Genomic DNA, 20,815 nt, shown 5'->3' with positions numbered 1-20,815 from the left:
CTGGCTACAGCGCTTCAAACCCCCTTGGAGAAGGCTGCAGGGACAGAGTCCTGTGGGAGAAGGGATTCCTGTACTGGGAATGGGCTCCCCAAGGGGAAGTAGAACTGGGGGGAATCAGGATGCAGCTGGTGGTGCCACAGAAGTATCGCCGCAGGCTACTGTACCTGGCCCACAATGTCTCTCTCTCGGGACACAAGGGGATCCAGCCCCCCAGGCAGCAGCTACTGCAGAACTTTTACTGGCCCAGAGTGTGTGATGTGTCCAGCAGTACTGCAGGTCCTGCGACCCCTGCCAGAGGGTGTGGAAGGCCCAGGATAAGGGTGACGTCCTCTTGAGACTCCTGCCCATCATAGATGAGCCTTCCCATAAGGTGGCTATGGACGTAGTGGGGCCCTTCAGCAAAGCAACCCGGTCAGGGAAGAAATACATTCTGGTGGGGACGGATTTCACCACCCACTGCCCAGAGGTGGTGGCTTTGTCCTCCACCGAGGCAGACATCATGACAGACGTGCTGCTGACCGTCTTCAGAAGAGTGGGGGTCCCTAGTGAGGTCCTTACAGACCAGGGGTCCAATGTCATGTCAGCTCTGCTCTGGGGCTTGTGGGAGAAATGTGGGGTCCAGCCCACCTGGGCCTCTGGATATCCCCCTCAGTCCAACGGGCTAGTGGAGAGATTTTATGGGACCCTGGGGATGATGCTGAGGACTTTTATGAATCAGCACCCGGAGGGCTGGGACCAGTACCTGCCTCACCTGCAGTACAGGGAAGTGCCCCAAGAATACACAGGGTTCTTCCCTTTCGAGCTGCTGTATGGGAGGAGAGTGAGGGGACCCCTGGACCTGGTAAGGGATGGTTGGGAGAAGGAGGAGCCAATCCTCCCATCAGGTGTCCCCCATTCAGAGTCACTGAGAAAACAGCCCAGGACCTGGAGAGAGACGTCAAGGACATCCTGACTTTGGAGGTGATCCCGCCATTCAACAGTCCATGGGCCTCACGCGTGGGGCTGGTCCCCAAGAAAGACGGGTCAATCCAATTCCGTGTGCACTATTGGAAGCTTAATGCCATCACCGTGTCCGATGCCTACCCCATGCCTAGGCCTGGTGAGATTCTAGACAAGCTGTAGGGGCTCATTACCTCTCTACTGTGTATCTCTCCAAAGGTGACTGGCAGGTGCCTTTGCACCCAGATGCCAGATTGAAATCTGCCTGCACCACCCCTTTGGCAGAGGCATCGTACCTGGGCCACAGGGTGGGGAGCAGCTGCCCAAGCCCAGAGCCAGCCAAGGTGGAGGCGATCAGAGAATGGCCCATTCCCCAGACCAAGAAACAAGTCCAGGCCTTTACCGGGATGGCGGGGTACTACTAGGGGTTTGTACTCCACTTGAGCTCCCTAGCTGCCCCCATCACTGAGCTCTGTGAGAGGGGGAAGCCAGATGAGGTAGTCTGGACCGAGCAGGGCCAGAGGGCTCTCTGTGCACTGAAGGAGGCTCTAATCCAGGGCCTGGTAAATTTGGTAAACCCAGACTTGCCAAGCCCTTTACAGTGTTCACCGACGCCTCAGATGCAGGGCTGGGTGCGGTGCTGACGCAAGCCGATGCTAATGGACAGAGACAGCCCACTGGGTACCAGAGCAAGCTGCAGCTGTACCTATTTGAGCGGCGCTTTACCGTGTATACTGACCACTCTCCTCTGACGTGGCTGCATCAAATGAAAGGGGCTGATGCCGAGCTGCTGGTGACAGAGACACCTGGTCAGAGGATGGCCAAGGTCAAGATGGGGGCTCTTAACCAAGAAAGCCCGAATCACAGCCCTCCAGACCTGAGTGCTGGGAGAAGACCCGGTCTCAGTCTGAACCGCAGGGGTATAGGGGTGACAAAAGGGCATGGGCCACATAAACCTTCCCAAATACAGCCTGCGAGTTCCATCAAGCACACTTGACCTCAGGGAGGGTGTGACACTGGAAGGGCCTGGTGTAACTCCCACCAAGGAATGTGAGAGGTGCTGGATCATCCATGGGAATGTTGATGGGTTTGAACTGCCCCAGGTAACTGGGTAAAGTGACCCTGCTCAGTTCAGTCTCGAAGGGGAGAGAGTAGTGACGAAGTGAGAATGTTCTTAATGTTTTCTCTGAATACTATGTGGATGCTTCAGTTTCCCCTATGCGTGTCTTAAGTATCTAGGTGGTGGGATAAGGGTATGTGATTGTTGCAGAGCCCTAGAGGGCCAGTGTGATGCTGTCTGCACAGAGAATGGCCAACACCCTGTCTCCTGGCAACTGATGGCCTGGGCTCCTCCCCTGCAAAGGTGCCAACTGAAGGTGTTGGAGAACAAAGAGATCAGGTGGCCTCCTGGCTTGGGAAAGAGACAAAGGCCAAAGGAGGGGCTGGAGAGTTTCAATTTGGAGCTGGCTGGGGAAAGACAGGGAGGCTCAGATCCCTGGGGTCTGGGTCTCCCTGCCCCCAAGATGGACCTGACTTAGGCTCCCCGAGCACTGACTGACTTCGTATGGAGTAGTTCGAGAGCATTGCCCGGTGACTCCATGACAGCCTGAATTTACGAGTCCAGACATCAGGCCACACTTGTCACATCAAACGTGACACAGCCATGGTCCAGATGGGTGTGATGAGATATGGCCAAAGCCAGCCAACAGGGATGGAAGACCCATGATGTAATACCACAGCTGGCATGGCCAAGAAAATACCTGAAGGAATAGGGCCCTGCTCTGGCCACCCCTCTCCACTCTCCGCAGGAATTCATGACTCCAACAGTACACATCCAGCAAAGTGGGCTACTTGGAGCTGAGCTGTGTCTGCTTTTCATTCCCCTAAGTGACATGGGGCCAGCCTGTGGTTGAACTTTGTTCAGATTCCACAAGAAGGAAGGCACTGGAAGCTGTCTCCTGCAGGAACAGTGCAATGTTATTTTAGGTAACTAAACTATAGAATGGGCTAATGAATTATCTTTTATGATTTTACCTTTTTCCCCTATGTAGGTTACGTTGTCTGCATTGAAGTTTCGAGACACAAACCAGTTCAGTGTATCTCTTATGAATGCACTAAAAGATTAATCAAGTAGTTGGTGAACAAATATCAGTTTAAGCAACATATGTCACTGGTTAATTTAACTTATAATTGTCCTAACCTAATTTACTATGGTCAAATTAGGGTTGTATTTGAAATAACGCACTGGTTCAGTTTATCTGGCTTGCCAATTTACTACAATTTGTAATGAATTCATAGTGAACAAGTTTAGAAAACAATTCTTAGGGTTTTAGAGGAAAGTTATGGGGAGGAGCCATTCCCTTTTATTTAAGCCAGTTAGCTCAGAGCCTGTTATTTGCCTTTTAAGGAAGTGCCACTCTTAAACAGATTTGCTGGTAACTTCCTTCTCGAGCTGCTTTCTTCCATTAACTTCACCCTTCATAGAAATTACATCAGACTTTGGTTTATCCAGTCCAGCGGTTCTCAAACTGTGGGTCAGGACCCCAAAGTGGGTTGTGACCACATTTTAATGGGGTCGCCAGGGCTTCATTAGACTTGCTAGGATCCAGGACAGAAGCTGAAGCCCAAACTCCACCCTGACCTGGGGTGTGAGGCTCAGGCTGTGAGCCCGTCTGTCACGGTGTGTGGGGGAGTCAGGCCCTGTGCCCCCCCACTTCCTGCGATACACTGTGACTCTCAGCCAGCCAGTATAACAGAAGGTTTATTAGACAACAGGAACACAGTCCCAAGCAGGGCTGGTAGGTACAACCAGGACCCCCCAGCCAGGTCCCTCTGGGGGGCAAGAATCTTAGACCCCAGACTTGGGGTTCCCTGCCTCTTCCCAGCCAGCCCAAAACTGAAACCAAAAACCCCTCTAGCAGGCTCTCTCCCTTTGTCCAGTTTCCAGGGCAAAGGAGTTCTCTTGCCCCACCCCCCATCCTGGCTCAGGTTACAGGCTCAGGTCCTGTCCCTCACGTAAAGTCATCCTCTGCTCTGCCATCTCCCATGCAGACAGCCCCAGTAAAACTAGACGACATTCCCAGGTCAATCCACCCCGCTCCCTACTGCGTCACACCATCTCCCCCCACAACCCAGGGAGGTGGGGCTCGGGCTCCACGCCCCTCCGCCGCCCAGGGTCATGTAGTAACGTTGTTGTCAGAATGGGATTGTGGTGCAATGAAGTTTGAGAACCCCTGATCTAGTCTATTTCCCCTCCCCATTTTAAAACAATTGCCTGCATCTTTCTGTCAGCCTGGCACAGACACAGGATGATTGATAGAGTCCCACACTTGCAGTGGCTTTAGAACAATCCTGGACTGGAGATCTCTTACTGTTTAAGTAACAGCCTTAGGAATTTAGTGTCTACTTTGGGAGACAGTTAAGTGATCTGCAAAGAGATACGCACATATTCTAAGTGTTGAAGTGATTCAAGCCTCCCTGAATTGCTCCACAATGGTTTTCGCATCTTCTGCTTCTCAATCTCTTTAGCTCATGTGATTGGTCTTAGTTTGGAACAAAGCTGGTTTTTACCAGTGGCTTTATCGATGATAAAATGCCACTTGGAGCCCTTTCACATGCAGTGGGGCAAGTCTGGTCTTTTCTCTCTGAGTTGTACTTCAGGCTTGGAATCTTTCACTTCCCCTTCTCTAGATGGCCAATGCCAGGAAGAGAGCAGGATACAACTCCAAATGTCATTGGTGGTACAAGAGAGATACCACCCTGCCCCCCTACACACACACTTCTCTCTGCATGGTTAGCATTAGGTTTTGTGGGGATCACTGAATCGCCCACTCTGCTGCAGGGGACACTTGTGTCCAGTCAGAGATTCTAGCGTGTCAGCTGTAGCTCATCATGGACCAATAATTCAGTATCTTGATCTGAGGTCATAGTAGAAGCTTCCAGTCTGAGATGGACATTTTCTGGCAAAACCTGTTGGTGTTCACAAGCAGATGTCCTCTTTGTAAGCAGGACATGTGAGAGGCCAATGTGAGGAGGAGTTGGAAACAGACCTCCATTTAAGGGAATAAGGCTACGTAAAATTATATATAATACAGTACTTTGCTAAATGTAATTAAAGGTTCATCATCGAGTACTCTTTCATGCATTTCCACTCTTCCTTGTGGTCACAAGAATGCCAAGGGAAAAGGGACACTGGGGACCAAGTCCAGAGTGAGTGCATGACCCATAGCAGTGCCCTTTCACCTTAAATAAAAGCTGCTTTAGCATTCTTTAGACTAAATGTCATTTAGCATTTGACCCAATAAAGTTGTATGAATATAGATGGAATATAGGGGCCAAACATAACCCAGTCATTGTCCAGCATTAAACAGAGTTAGACAAGGTTTGCAATACAGGGACCTGAGCCTTTCATTAAATGAAGAGAAGGAGGAACAGTTAAAGCCTTTGAGAAGCATTAAATAAGGGTGGTTTTAACAACATCCCTTGTTTCCTTTCCCTTTAGCTGGACAGAGAAGGAAAAGCCCCGGGTCTGACAATCTCTTCGAAGGTATCAAAGGTGGTAATAACTGTCCAGCTGGGGAGAAGAGAAGCAGTTAGCTGCGATGGGCTGGAGCTGTGGTTGTTACAGTCTGATCTGTGTCATCCTGGGTGGTGGCTGGGATTCAGCTGGAGCCGGTAGGGTGGCGATTTCATCTGAGCCTCTCTCTCTGGCCCATCTGGGCAGGACATCGCTCAGGGTCAGGATGACAAAGGCTCCAGGACCCAGTGGGAGTGGCAGCCATGGCGGTGAAGCTTACTCCAGTAGCAAAGTAGTGAACTCAGTTCTTGTCCATGGTCACTATGCTCCTTCACCCCAGTGCTCTCTCCTCTTGGGCCAGCCACAGCTGCAGTCTCTGAGCTCTACTGAGCAGAGAGGCTGCTCCATGACAGCAACCTCTGGGGCTCAAGCCACCCCACAAGGGGCAGGGAGGAGGTAGCACAATAGTTTCACTCTTATCCCCCTGCACCAGCCCATGAAGTTGGCTAGCCATGGAAGGGATCATGTCCTGTACCCTCCCAAGGAGTGGCACAATGGGTATCTTTTCCCTGCCTGGTGGAAAGTGCATCTGACGAAGTGGGTATTCACTCACGAAAGCTCATGCTCCAAAACGTCTGTTAGTCTATAAGGTGCCACAGGATTCTTTGCTAGATAAATTAAGTGGACAGCTCAGCCCGTGTGGACTGTGCAATGTGAATGGAGGTGGCAGAATCAGGCTCTTCTTAAGTTGGGAACAGGGAATTAAATGGCAGCAGAAGAGATTAAAAAGGTCTGTTTTCTGGTTTTTACACCTGTGCTCAGTCCCCAGGCCCTGGAACATCATGTTTACTGGGGTCCCACCCTCTCCCATTTCACTTTATTTTTACACAGATGTTACAAATGTTTTGAGGTTTCCAATACACTTGTGCCCCGTTTCCCCTTGTCCTGTCAGCCCAGCCTGTGCAATCAATAATTTGTTGAGGCTTTTTAGTGATAGCAATATTTACTCCCTTCATTGACTGCCTGGGGCATTTCTGACTGCTTGTCAGGTCGCCATGTGTAAACCTTATGAAAAATTCTTCCTAATTACATCTGAGCAACTCCAAGGAAGTGACTGGGGTTGCAAGGGTACAGGAGTCAGGTCTGGCCTCTTGGGAGTGGACAATAGGGGATGGATCACTTGGTGAACATAAGAACATAAGAACAGTTGTACTGGGTCAGACCAAAGGTCCATCTAGCCCAGTATCCTGTCTACCGACAGTGGCCAATGCCAGGTACCCCAAAGGGAGTGAACCTAACAGGTAATGATCAAGTGATCTGTCTCCTGCCATCCATCCCCATCCTCTGACAAACAGAGGCTATGGACACCATTCCTTACCCATCCTGGCTAATAGCCATTTATGGACTTAACCTCCATGAATTTATCCAGTTCTAGCTGTTATAGTCCTAGCCTTCACAACCTCCTCAGGCAAGAAGTTCCACAAGTTGACAGTGCGCTATGTGAAGAAGAACTTTCTTTTATTTGTTTTAAACCTGCTGCCCATTGATTTCATTTGGTGACCCCCTAGTTCTTGTATTATGGGAATAAGTAAATAACTTTTCCTTATCCACTTTCTCCACATCACTCACGATTTTATACACCTCTATCATATCCCCCCTTAGTCTCCTCTTTTCCAAGCTGAAAATTCCTGACCTCTTTAATCTCTCCTCATATGGGACCCGTTCCAAACCCTTATTCATTTTAGTTGCCCTTCTCTGAATCTTTTCTAATGCCAGTATATCTTTTTTGAGATGAAGAGACTGCATCTGTATGCAGTATTCAAGATGTGGGCATACCATCAATTTATATAAGGGCAATAATATATTCTCAGTCTTATTCTCTATCCTTTTTTAATGATTCCTAACATCCTGTTTTCTTTTTTGACCGCCTTTGCACACTGCGTGGACATCTTCAGAGAACTATCCACGATGACTCCAAGATATTTTTCCTGATTTGTTGTAGTTAAATTAGCCCCCATCATATTGTATGTATAGTTGGGGTTATTTTTTCCAATGTGCATTACTTGACATTTATCCACATTAAATTTCATTTGCCATTTTGTTGCCCAGTCACTAAGTTGTGAGAGATCTTTCTGAAGTTCTTCACAGTCTGCTTTGGTCTTAACCATCATGAGCAGTTTAGTATCATCTGCAAACTTTGCCACCTCACTTTTTACTTCTTTCTTCAGATAATTTAAGAATAAGTTGAATAGGATTGGTTCCAGGACTGACTCTTGGGGAACACCACTAGTTAACCCTCTCCATTCTGAAAATTTACCATTCATTCCTACCCTGTGTTCCCTGTCTTGTAACCAGTTCTCAATCCATGAAAGGATGATCTCTCTTATCCCATGACAACTTAATTTGCATAAGAGCCTTTGGTGAGGGACTTTGTCAAAGACTTTCTGGAAATCTAAGTACACTATATCCACTGGATCCCCCTTGTCCACATGTTTGTTAACCCCTTCAGAGAACTCTAATAGATTAGTAAGACACGATTTCCCTTTACAGAAACCATGTTGACTTTTGCCCAACAATTTATGTTCTTCTATGTGTCTGATAATTTTATTCTTTGCTATTGTTTCCACTAATTTGCCCCGTACCGACGTTAGATTTACCGGTCTGTAATTGCCGGGATCACCTCTAGAGCTCTTTTTAAATATTGGTGTACATTAGCTAACTTCCAGTCATTGGGTACCAAAGCCGATTTAAAGGACAGGTTATAAACCTTAGTTAATAGTTCCGCAACTTCACATTTGAGTTCTTTCAGAACTCTTGGGTGAATGCCATCTGGTCCCGGTGACTTGTTAATGTTGAGTTTATCAATTAATTCCGAAACCTCCCCTAGTGACACTTCAATCTGTGACAGTTCCTCAGATTTGTCACCTACAAAAGCCGGCTCAGGTTTGAGAATCTCCCTTACATCCTCAGTCGTGAAGACTGAAGCAAAGAATCCATTTAGTTTCTCCGCAATGACTTTATCATCTTTAAGCGCACCTTTTGTATCTCGATCGTCAAGGGGCTCCACTGGTTGTTTAGCAGGCTTCCTGCTTCTGATGTACTTAAAAGACATTTTGTTATTACCTTTGGAGTTTTTGGCTAGCCGTTCTTCAAACTCCTCTTTGGCTTTTCTTATTACACTCTTGCACTTAAGTTGGCAGTGTTTGTGCTCCTTTCTATTTGCCTCACTAGGATTTGACCTCCACTTTTTAAAGGAAGTCTTTTTATCTCTCACTGCTTTTTTTACATGCTTATTAAGCCACAGGGGGTATTTTTTAGTTCTTTTACTGTGTATCTTAATTTGGGGTACACACTGAAGTTGGGCCTCTATTATGGTGTCTTTAAAAAGCGCCCATGCAGCTTGCAGGGATTTCACTTTAGTCACTGTATCTTTTAATTTCTGTTTAACTAACCCCCTCATTTTTGCATAGTTCCCCCTTTTGAAATTAAATGCCACAGTGTTGGGCCATTGAGATGTTCTTCCCGCCACAGGAATGGTAAATATTATTGTATTATGGTCACTATTTCCAAGCAGTCCTGTTATAGTTACCTCTTGGACCAGCTCCTGCGCTCCAGTCAGGACTAAATCTAAAGTTGCCTCTCCCCTTGTGGATTCCTGTACCAGCTGCTCCATGAAGCAGTCATTTAAAGTATTGAGAAATTTTATCTCTGCATTTCATCCTGAGGTGACATATTCCCAGTCAATATGGGGATAATTGAAATCCCCTACTATTATTGACTATTAATTATTATTATTACTGGCGATTGCCTTTTCTGCTCATTCCCTCTGAAGCACCTGGTGTTGGCGACTGTTGGAAGACAGCATGGCCATTCTTATATTTATTTCCCACAATATGGGCATGTCAAAGGGCCATAAGAACTGTCACTCTTGAATTTCCTGACAACGCTTGATTTGAACTGTGCGGAGTTAAAGTTGCATCAACCCAGGATTCTGCATTTCTAATGCAGAATGAAGTAAACACAGGAGTTGTCTCAGATCAGGTCACCATTCACTGGGCTTCTGTTCTGATCAGGTTCCAGCCCCTGTTTCTCCATTGTCATGGAGTACTGTGAAAAGGGAACCCTGCGGGACGTGCTGACAAGGAAACCTCAGCTCCCCTGGGAGACGCGCATTCGGATGGCGCTAGATGCGGCCAGAGGCCTATACAGGTATGTCATGGGGCCAGTGGCCCTTCAGGAGAATTAGAGCCCAACTGGCCCATGATGACCCTGTGGGCTGCACCTAGGAGCAATCAGGTGCTCCTGGGAGATCCCTTTAGTTAACTAGAATTGAAGCAGCTGAATTAGCAGGGGGCTACGAGAGTATAAAAAGGAAGTTACCTGAAGGAAAGGAAGCTATCCCTGGCAGTCTGTGCCTGGCTCTGGGAAGGGAGTGGGAAGGCTGAAAGGTATCCTGTAAAAGGAAAGAGAGCCCCTAGAGTGAAGCTAGTCACTGAGCAGTTAGTGCTCTGAGGAATGGTAGCTAAACCAGAGACTAAACCCCAGCAGGGGTAGGACCAGAGCAATGGAGTCTGAGAGACAAGAGGGGCTTTTTGGCAAATGACTGGTCAGAAGAATCAGGAGACTCTGGTCAGGAAGAAACAAAGCCTTGGACTATTCTCTGGTGTTGTCTTAGTGGTTTTGGGTAAATGAAGATGCCCCTGAATAAGGGAGAGGCAAAGACTGAGTCAAGATATATTTATATGATAAAAAGGGGAAACTGAGGCATGGGATGGCATCTAGGTCTGTGACAAAGTACCAAGCATGACTGAAGACAAGTGAATTCATTTTCTGATGTCCCGCTATATGCCTGAATTGGTTTCATCTATAGGAGAGCAAAGTGGATGGGATGTGGGTACTGTGGTTAAAGTCACCCTCACCATCCATAAAGCCCATGACTTCCAAACAGGCAGTGGGAGAAGTGATGGGAGGCTGGGTTTAGATAAGAAAGTTCCCAGATTCTCAGATGCCATTGGCTTGCGAATCTGGCCTGAAGCCTGGTAGGAAAAGCCTTTCTGCTGAGATACCTGGTGCTGCTGCTTCCAGAAGTACCTTGTAGAGCATCATTAGGACTACTGCCCAGTAACAGACTGGTTATTACCCACTGGCCCTAGGCTGCTCTGACAATGGCATTCACTAGCTTGCCACTTTACAGGCAAAACATTATTGTCTTGTAGCCATTGGAAAGGTTGGATTTGTGGCTGTTGTCCCAGAATAACTAGGGGTGGCTTCTGAATGCTCAGTAGTGTCCAAAGGTCCATCCTTGTGGCTGTTCTGGGTGGGAGCAGAGGGAGGCAAGGTGGCAATGGATCCATTGCTAATGCTTTCTGCTCTTGGTTCTAACTGGCTGTAGGTTGCACCAGACGGGGGAGAAGTCTAAATTGCATGGATGCATCAATAGTAGCAAGTTCCTGGTTGCCAAAGGTTACTGTGTGAAGGTAAGAGCTGTCTTATGAGAAGACTTTTTGAGAGATTTGAACGTTTTTGTGGCTATCTATTCCATCTCTCCTTCCCTCCCTCCCGAGTAACACCTCAAGCATCTATAGTTTCAATGCTAATTTACTATGCAGATGGAACACCTGAATTATATGGCCAAACCCCCTACCATTATGCAGTCTTCTCTCCCCCTCCCTCCCCAAAATCCTCTACCCCTTTCCAGCTCTCCTCCCAGGACAGTATGAGCAGCATAGGAGTCTGTTTATTTAGATGTTAACTTCAGGCTGTTCTACACAGTCCCCAGATTTTTAACATGCAGCTGGTTTTTATATTGAAATGCACTGCTGCGCTGCAGACCCTGATGGGGAATTCCCTCTTGACTCTAATGCGAATATTGGATGAACATCATCTCTGAGAAGCAGGCAATGTTGTTATTTATTATTGGTATTACTGTAGTGCACAGGAGCCCCCCCTTGTGCCAAGTGCTGTACAAACACAGAACAAAAGGATGGCCTCATCTCCATGCTTATTTAGCTACCTAAATATGGATGCAGGTGCCTAGCTTTAAGCCCCCAGGTTTGCAAATATAAGCCTCAATGAAAACATTTCCATCAGCTCTTCGTGCAGGGATAGCGGCTGATTAAAGACAAGCTGCCACAAGCAAGGTGAGGAGGCATGGCATGAGGTAGAGGAGAAGCAGGATTGAGGAATGACAGAGTATTGTAATTAGGGGTGACTCTAGGCACCAGCAAAGCAAGCAGCTGCTTAGGGCAGCCCATTTGCAGGGGCGGCAGCAGCCCACAGGGATCCAGCCTGGGAGCTGAGAACCAACAGGGGGCCCTGGGAGCTGTAGTTCCTTGGTTAGCTCCCTGCCTATAGAGCCAGCCCTGGAGCAGGGAAAGAACTACATTTCCCAGCATTCCCTTGGCCACTATCAATAGGAAAGAGAGGAGGAGGGAGTATTGTAGCTGAACCCTCATGCTACAGCTTGCTGTGAATGGAGAGCTCACTGCTAGAGCGGGGTGGCACTGGGAATGGGGAACAAGTGTGACCAAGGAGTAGAAGGCTTTGGCCCAGATATCCCCTTCAGAAGACCTCCCCACACTGGCTTAGGGATACTGGTGTGACCTCACCTTGCAGCCCCCAAAGAAGGAATTGGGTGGACTAAATGGACAGTGCCCCTCTCTATCTGAAGCCTAGCGAGGGAGGTATGTGGATCCCACTAGAATTTAAAATGAAAAGTAAGGGAGGGGAGGCTCTGGACCTGGGCAGCTTTAGATACAGTACCAGGCACGTAGGAGGATTTCCACTTCTGAGCCATGGAAGAGAAATTGACTTTTCCTTTCCGGATTTAGCTAATATTCAGAAAGGGAATCTAGCACCTGCCTTCCAGATTTGAATACCTCAAAATTCAGGAGCACTCAAGCTCAATTTGGGCAGCTGGTACTTCATTTCTCCCAGATCAAATATACTGATCCACTGTAACTTGCTGTAGAAAAAGTAGGATAAAATTGAGCACGAAATGCTTCCAGTGGTTTTTAGGACTGGAATTGCTATTTTCAATAGCCATTGCCTTTTTTTTTTTTAAGTTTTATTTGTTTAAAAGGAAGACAGTGATATTGCATTGGTAAATTCCCCATGAAAACAAAGAGTGGAACAAAAGAATAATAAAGGCACCTCAACTTTTCCTCATTTATGGAGGACAGTCTTTTAATATGCATCCAGATATCCTCCAATCACACAAGCTGAAAATTGTTCCACTTTACTGCAGTTCTGTAACCACATGGGAACCAATCCTGTCTGTGTTCTGTGCACATCCAAATTCCTGCTGAATGACCTGCCCTGGGAGCAAGTTACCAGTGACCCAGGGCTGGGGCAGAAGGAGGGTGCAGGTGGAAGGGGCAGAGCCCAGGACTGGGGCAGCAGGGGGTGTGTGAGTGAGGAGGAGGGGGGAGCCCAGAGCTGGGGCAGCATGGGGGTGTGGGGGGGGAGAGCCCAGGGCTGGAGTGGCAGGGGGGTGCGGCTTGGGGGAGAGAACCCAGGGCTGTGGTGGCAGGGGGGTATGGGCTGGGGGAGAGAGCCCAGGGCTGGGGTGGGGGCAGCCAAATTTTTTTTTGCTTGGGGTGGCAAAAAACCTAGAGCCGGCCCTGATTGTAATAACAAAATTAGATCTTAAAACACACAGTACCCACCTCAGGGTACATCTTCACTTCAAAAAAAACCCCACAGCAGCGTGTTTCTGAGCCCAGGCCTGCAGACTCGGGCTTGCACTATGGCACAACACATAGGTGTGTAGTCATTCCGGATCCAGCTGGAGCTCAGGCTCAGAAGCTTCGGGAGGGAGATGAGCTTCAGAGTCCAAGCTCCAATATGAGCCTGACTGTTTACATGGCTATAATTAGTGCTGTAGCATGAGCCTGAATCTGTAGGCCTTGCTCTGGGACTCGCTGCAATGGGATGTTTTTGTTTTTTCAATGCAGACGTACCCCAAGAGCCCCATCCCTATTACCAAGCATGTACCCTCTTCGTGGTTCGGGAAGGACATATCGAGTGGGGTTTGTCAGGATCTATCCTGGGTCTGGTTCTATTCAGTATCTTCAGAAAAAATTTGGACAATAGCATAGAAAGTACAAAGTTTGCAGCTGATATCAAGCTGAGAGGAGTTGCAAGTGCTTTGAAGGACAGGATTAGAATTCAAAATGATCTCGACAAACTAAAGAAAAGGTCTGAAATAAATATTATGAAGTAAAATAAGGACAAATGCAAAGTACTACAGTAAGGAAGGAATAATCAGTTTGACTAATACGAAGTGGGAAATGACCGCCTAGGAAGGAGTGCTACAGAAAAGGATCTGGGGGTTATAGTGGATCACAAACTAATGAGTCAATGATGTGATGCTGCTGCAAACAAAGCAAACCTCATTCTGAAATATATTAGTAGGACATGTAAGCATGACACAAGAAGTAATTCTTCCACTGTACTCTGCAGTGATAAGGCTTCAACTGGAGTATTGTGTCCAGTTTTGGGTATCACGCTTTGGGGAAAATGTGGAGATGGTCTAGAGGAGAGCAACAAAAATGATTAAAGGTCTAGAAAGTGGGGAGGGATAGTTCAGTGGTTTGAGCATTGGCCTGCTACACCCAGGGTTGTGAGTTCAATCCTTGAGGGGGCCATTTAGGGATCTGGGGCAAAAATCTGTCGTGGGACTGGTCCTGCTTTGAGCAGGGGGTTGGACTAGATGACCTCTTGAGGTCCCTTCCAACTCTGATATTCTATGAAAACATGATCTATGAGGAAAGATGGGGGAGAAATGGGTTTGTTTAGTCTGGAGAAGAGAGGATTGAGGTGGGACTACAACAGTCTTCAAGTACATAAAAGGCTGTTATAAAGAGGAGGGTGATAAATTGTTCATCTCAGCCATTGAGGACAGGAGAAGTTAAACTGCAGTAAGGGAGATTTAGGATAAACATTAGTAAAAATGTCCTGTCAGGGTAGCTAAGCATGGGAATAAATTACCTAAGGAAATCACAGAATCTCCTTCATAACAGGTTGGACAGAGACCTGTCAGAGATGGTCTAGGTAGTCCTACCTCAGTGCAGGGGATTGGATGAGTTCAGTGGATTTCAAACTTTTTAGGCTGCAAACTGCTTTCCAAATAATGTAATCTGCATACCCCCATCTGAGATAGGGTCATAATATACCTATGATTAGATTGCCAATTCTTTCTAAATAAAGTGAGCTGTCTGCCATTACAGGATTTTTCTCATGTAGCCCCTGACAAGAGTATGAGTAACCTACTTTGAAAACCACTGGATTAGATGATCTGTCAAGGTCTCTTCCAGTCTTACATTTTTATGATTTATCTGCATCCTAGAGGATCTCTGCTTCTAGCCCCTCTTTAATCTTACCCCTATTGTGGCCATTATATCTCCATACAAGGCTTAGATGAGACCACTTCTTTCCATCAGTTGGCCAGAGGGGATCATGGTGGTGCACCAAGAAACACACCCTCTCCCTTGTTTCTTCCCTTCTCAATATGGGGCCAAGCACATCATCCTTACATTTATAAGACCTAGGAGTGGGAATCAAACCCATGACCTCCTGCATGGCAAAGCAAGAGCACTCAGCAGACCAGGCAGACCCTGCAGCATGTTCTTGCAGTGGTCTGCTTGATCTCATGGCACTGAAAAGGCCACCATATAACCCAAAGGAAATCAGCTCATTAACCTTGAGCTAGGGACCAGTTATGCAATCATTGCTGCATGTCCCTGACTGCATGGAGCTCATGCAGCATGCTGCTCCTCCCTTTGTCTTTCTCTCCTTCCCTCAATCAGCTGTCAGGATTTGAACTGAGTAAAACTGAGTCATCCATTAAGAGGAGCTGCAGGAAGAAATTGACGGATGTCCCTGCTTCAGCTTACATCTCTCCCCTGGGCCTAGCTTCCCTGAGCCATAAGTATGACGTGCCCAGTGAAATATACAGGTACATCTCCATGGGGATGCTGGACTATAATACGTAAGGGATGGATGCTCTACTGCAGAGTTTCCTACAGAAGCCAGATTATTAGACAGGTTCTGTAGGTGACTTGCTTGGCATGAGATGATGGGAGCCAAGAGTCTTGAGTTCTATTCCTGACTCTACTGCTAACTTAACCTCTCTCTCCATTAGCCTCCCCTTCTGTTCAAAGGGAAGAGTGTTACTCAGACACCCTACATGGAGGGCAGAGCTCGATTAACGTTTCTATAGGGCTCTGTGGATATAGGCTGCTACTAAAGTACAAATTAATACCACATAGGAAATGGAAGAGCTTTTGACATTTCACTTGCCAAGTTCTCCTCCCCAAGGGATTGGGCACATGGGAAGGGAGAAGTCAATATTAACGTAGATGGACTCTACAGAATAATCACAGGAGCCAGCCCAGTGGGGACGGAGTGGAAGATGAGTCTGCCGTGTGGAAGCAGCTCACGAATCAGCCTGGTATACTGATTCCTAAACCAGGAAGGAGGGAGTGCTCAGATGACATGCTTGTTAAGTGGCTGAGGGTGTGGTTCACCCTCCTTCGCTCTATCCAGCAAGCAGCACAACTGATGAGCATAGGAGGAGGGATCAGAGGGAGGCTGAGGAGGCTTTGTTGATGCTCAGCAAGCCTATTTGTGTCCTTTCAGCTTCGGGATTGTCCTGTGGGAGATTGCGACCAGCAAAATTCCATTTGAAGGTGGGCAACAAGGGCTTGTTTTCTGTCTTACTGCAAGCACCTGGGTGAAGGCCTGGGAGGCCAGTCCAGATGTGTTCTGCTGATGCAGGGTGATATTTGGGATCAAATGCACCACTTGGCAAATGTTCCCTATTGCTACCTAGTGCTCAGAAGCTTCAGACTCAGAGAGGTTATGAAGCAACTGACTGTCCAACATGCCTGTATCCACTTGGATCAGGCAGAAAAGTAGCTTTAAGTCTAAAATCTTTCCTGGAATTTAGTCTCCAACTCAGCAAAGTACTTAGACACATATTTAATTGTAAGCACACAAGTAATCCCATCTGTATCCAGCAAAGCTCTTAGGCATATGCTTCGCTACTATTGAAATTCAGTGCTCCGCTGAATTGGGGCCTTAAGGCAGGGTTCATAGCAGATGAGTTTTTCAAGGACGCAGCGTAATGAGGATTTCAATCCTGGCTCTTCCCCGCTGTGGGCTTGGCAGGCTGCATGAGGCTCTATTTAAATGCTTGCATTAGGTTCCCTCTCTCATACCTTCTTGTGGAATCTGAAACAAGTCAGTGCCTCCTGATGTCCCAATTTGTGTGTGTTGTGTTAGGCTGCAGTTCCCAAGAGATCTATCAGAAAGTTTATGAGCAACGTTACCAGGCTCCTGTTGGGGAAGATTGCCCCTCCCACCTGCGGGATGTCATCAATCAGTGCCGGGCCTTTGAGCCTTCGCAACGTCCTTCTGCAGAAGGTAGGATGGAGTCCCATGTTTGCTTCCCTTTACTCTACAGTAATACTAGCTACCAGGTGGTGGCTGCTGGACCCCGGTCAGACCTGCTGGAGAAATCCCAAGGACGAGCCGCAGGACTGCAAGCCCAAACCCCCAGTCTGGAAGGAGAGGGATGGGGGGTCTCTAGCTGAGAGAGGAGATGGCTAGGAAAAGTGAAACCTTTAAGTTGGTGCCCTTGAGAAAAACCGGGAGGGGGGGTCAAGTGCAGTTTAACCTGAACCTGCCAGTGATGATCCCATCTGACCTCCTGCATAACAAAGGCCAGAGAACTTCACCCAGTAATTCCTGCATCAGGCGTAACTACTAGCGGTTGATCTTTTTGCAAGACAGTCTTGCTTGATGGATTTCAAGTAATGGCAAATCCCCCACACCCCTGGTAAATTGTTCCAGTGGGTAATGACTAGGGCTATGTTTTAGTAAAAGTCACAGGCAGTAAACAAAAATTCACAGCCTGTGACCTGTCCATGACTTTCACTTTATACCCCTGATGAAAATTTGGGAGGGCAGCTCAGGTACTGGGGGACAGGAGGTGGTATGCAGACCAGGACCCCCACTGGTGCTGGGGCAGTGGGTGTTGGTGGGGCCAGCAGGCTCTCTACCTGGCTCCATGTTGCCCGTCCCCCAGCAGCAGCAGACTCATAGACTCATAGGTCAGAAGGGACCAATATGATCATCTAGTCTGACCTCCTGCACAAGGCAGGCCACAGAACCCCACCCATCCACTTTTATAACAACCCCTAACCCAGGACTGAGTTATTGAAATCCTCAAAACTGGTTTGAAGACCTCAAGCTGCAGAGAATCCACCAGCAAGCGACCCATGCCCCACGCTGCAGAGGAAGGCGAAAAACCTCCAGGGCCCCTGCCAATCCGCCCTGGAGGAAAATTCCTTCCCGACCCCAAATATGGCGATCAGCTAAACCCTGAGCATGTGGGCAAGACTCACTAGCCAGCACCCAAGAAGGAATTCTCTGCAGTAACTCAGTTCCCATCCCATCCAACATCCCCCCGCAGACCATTGAGCAAACTTATCTGGTGATAATCCAAGATCAATTGCCCAATTTAAACTATCCTATCATAACATCCCCTCCATATACTTATCAAGCTTAGTCTTGAAGCAAACCATCCCATGCCACCTCTCACAGACTTTGGGTGTGAGAGGTGGCATGGGATGGGGTGAGACTGGCTATGGGTGGTGCTTTCCTGGCGGATTCTCAGGAAGCAGCGACATCCCCCTCGCTCAGTTGCTAGGCAGAAGCACAGCCAGGCAGCTCTGCACACTGCTTCTGCCTGCAGGTTCCGCCCCTGCAGCTCCCATTGACTGGGTGAAGCCAGCGCTCTGGATGGAGGCAGTGCGCAGAGCTGCCTGGCCATGCCTCTGAAGCAGCGGCCTGTGCAACTGGTGCAGGAGCTGCCTGAGTTGCCCCTGAGCCAGGTGCACCAATCACTGCAGATGTCATGGAGGTCACAGAAAGTTATGGAACCCATAACCTCAGTGACAAACTCACAGCCTTAGTAACGACCCCCACTGTTACAAATGTGCACCTTGTTTCCAGTTTGAAATTGTCAAGCTTCATCCTCTGGGAGAATGAAATGTGATAACTCAGGACAGACAGCTGCAAGGGAGGGGTAGAAATCAGTCTCAGAGGGTTAAAAGGCCCTCCTCCCTAGCAACTGGAGGGTTACTATGGGTCAATCAGGTTCAGCTGAGAAGGGTTACCAAAGTATCAGTCAGAATCAGCGGAGAGGGAGGTACCTGAGGTTAATTAGGATCAGCTGATTCCAACTAAGGGCTGCCTGAGACCTTTTTAAACCCTCCCCTGGGAGGAAGAGAAGGAGCCCTGCTGCCAGGAACGGCAAGACAGCGAGCCTCACCAGGAGAAGAGGCAGTATTCTCTCCCACCAGAGAGAAAAATACACTAAAAAGGATGGTGGAGAGAAGGAACAGACTTCCCCTGTGTCCCAAGAAGGACCATTTTACCCAAGCCTGTCTTACCAGGGCTAAAAGCAGCAGAGACTGGGGAGACCGAGAAGGTGGCTTGCCACGGAAGGTACAGGGAGAGAAAAGGAGCTAAAACAGGGGTCCTCAAACTTCACTGCATTGTGACCCCCTTCTGAAAACAGAATTGTTACATGATCCTGGGGGGGAGGCACAGCCCAAGCCCCACTGCCCCAGGTGAGGTGGAGAGGGGACTACAGCCTTGGAAGGACTAGGAAATGGGAAAACTGCAGGAGAAGGGAAAGGCAGATGTAATGGTTAATAATCAGCCAGGAAGCAAGCATGCTTTTCAGGAGAGAGGACACAACACTTCTGTTGACTACACAAACCTCACTGGGCTTGCTCAAAGTCTTAACATGAGTGTTAGCACAGTCACATCTATCCTCCCATTAAATCTGTTCATTTGCATAGTCACTGCCGTACTCAGAGCTGGGGGAAAACTTCAGCTTAACACATTGGCTTTCTGAGATCAACCGCATCAAAAATACTGTGGTCTGATTAGAGTAGCTCCTTGGTGCTGTGGAATCTGGGGTTTGGCCTTTCACTGAGCGATAAACTGCTGTATATGAGAACATCAAAACAGCCATACTGGGCCTGACCAAAGGTCCATCTAGCCCTATATCCTGTCTTCTGACAGTGGCCAATGCCAGGTGCCCCAGAAGGAATGAACAGAACAGGTAATCATCAAATGATCCATCCCATCACCCATTCACAGCTTCTGGCAAACAGGCTAGGAACACCATCCCTGCCCATCCTGGCTAATAGCCTCCATGAACTTATCTAGTTCTTGTTTGAACCTTGTTAGTCTTCGTCTTCACAACATCCTCTGGTAAAGAGGTCCACAAGTTGACTGCACAGTATGTGAAGAAATACTTTCTCTTTTGTTTTAAACCTGCTGCCTACTAATTTCATGTGGTGGTCCTGTTAGGTAATAAAGCAAGTCCTCACTCACCTCTCCAGCACCCGAGTTCGTGCGGAGTTGGTATGGGGCACACAATTCTGTCAGAGACCAGACACCAATGCGTTGATCAACGGGCTCACACTATCCTTAGCTCTAAAAAGCTTTAGATTAAGTGTGGCCCCTTTATTAGGGGTGAGCATCAATATTTATACACAGAAGTAAACAAAGTGATTAACAAAAGATAATGGTCATGCATAATTAATCAAGATTTTACAGGAAAAGCAAGTTAACAAGTAAATGCATAGAGATAAAGGCTAATGGCTACTAGGGAAAGGGGGTGTCATGAGTAGTTTGCAGGTCAGTGCTTTGTTCAAAAGGGTTCAGGAAGGATTATGCAGAGACAGTCAGTCTGGGTGTGTTTTGGCTCCCCAAAGTTCACCAAAAGTTTAGACCCAACATTCCTCCATTTGTAGCTTTGAGATAACTATTAATCAAAAAGCTACACCCTATTTTAAGATCTCAAGGGCCGCTTGGCAATTTTAGCCTGGGCCAATTTGAAGAGAGTAAGGCTTTTAGCTGAAGTGGGAAAAGAATAAACTGACTTACATGAGTTTATGAGGGAGGGGACACACTGAATACAGCAACACAGTATTATAAGGACTACTATGGCCCCAACAACACCCACCAAGAGTTTTTTAACCCACCCAAATCCGGGCAGCCAATTTCATAAGGCTCCCCACCAATCATAAGGTGGCTGGCCAGAGGAGTAGTTTTTAGCCATTTCCCTTAGGTGTTTGGTACGTTGAAAAGTGTTAGAGTAGGTGTCATTTACAAAAACACAGCATTCTTCATAAGCAGAAAATAAACTAAAAAAGCATAAAAAAAAACATACAGTTGTCAGAATAAAGGGTCCTCTCATTTTTTTCGAGTCAATTTAAGTCTAATGTCTGAGAGAGGTAAGCTGGTCCACTGGTCGAAGGCAGTGTCCTCAGTGGT

The 20,815-nt window shown here is 47.6% G+C and overlaps 2 protein-coding genes across 2 annotated transcripts in view; both read left to right on the top strand.

Annotated features, from left to right (window-relative positions):
* The window catches only part of RFWD3 (ring finger and WD repeat domain 3), a 97,813-nt gene that overhangs the window by 7,792 nt on the left and 69,206 nt on the right, over positions 1 to 20,815 (top strand). The gene's annotated exons all lie outside the window — the stretch shown is intronic.
* MLKL (mixed lineage kinase domain like pseudokinase) overlaps positions 1 to 20,815 on the top strand; it is a 45,110-nt gene that overhangs the window by 16,876 nt on the left and 7,419 nt on the right. Inside the window, exons 6-10 of the mRNA XM_050922410.1 lie at positions 9,529 to 9,664; positions 10,848 to 10,932; positions 15,265 to 15,413; positions 16,097 to 16,146; positions 16,742 to 16,882. Coding sequence (XP_050778367.1) covers positions 9,529 to 9,664; positions 10,848 to 10,932; positions 15,265 to 15,413; positions 16,097 to 16,146; positions 16,742 to 16,882 — 561 coding nt within the window. The remainder of the gene's footprint in view (positions 1 to 9,528; positions 9,665 to 10,847; positions 10,933 to 15,264; positions 15,414 to 16,096; positions 16,147 to 16,741; positions 16,883 to 20,815) is intronic.

This window comes from Gopherus flavomarginatus, chromosome 14, assembly GCF_025201925.1.
Source record: "Gopherus flavomarginatus isolate rGopFla2 chromosome 14, rGopFla2.mat.asm, whole genome shotgun sequence".
Lineage (NCBI taxonomy): Eukaryota > Metazoa > Chordata > Testudines > Testudinidae > Gopherus > Gopherus flavomarginatus.
Note: the sequence above shows the minus strand (reverse complement) of the source record. Positions and strands in the feature narration are given on the sequence as shown.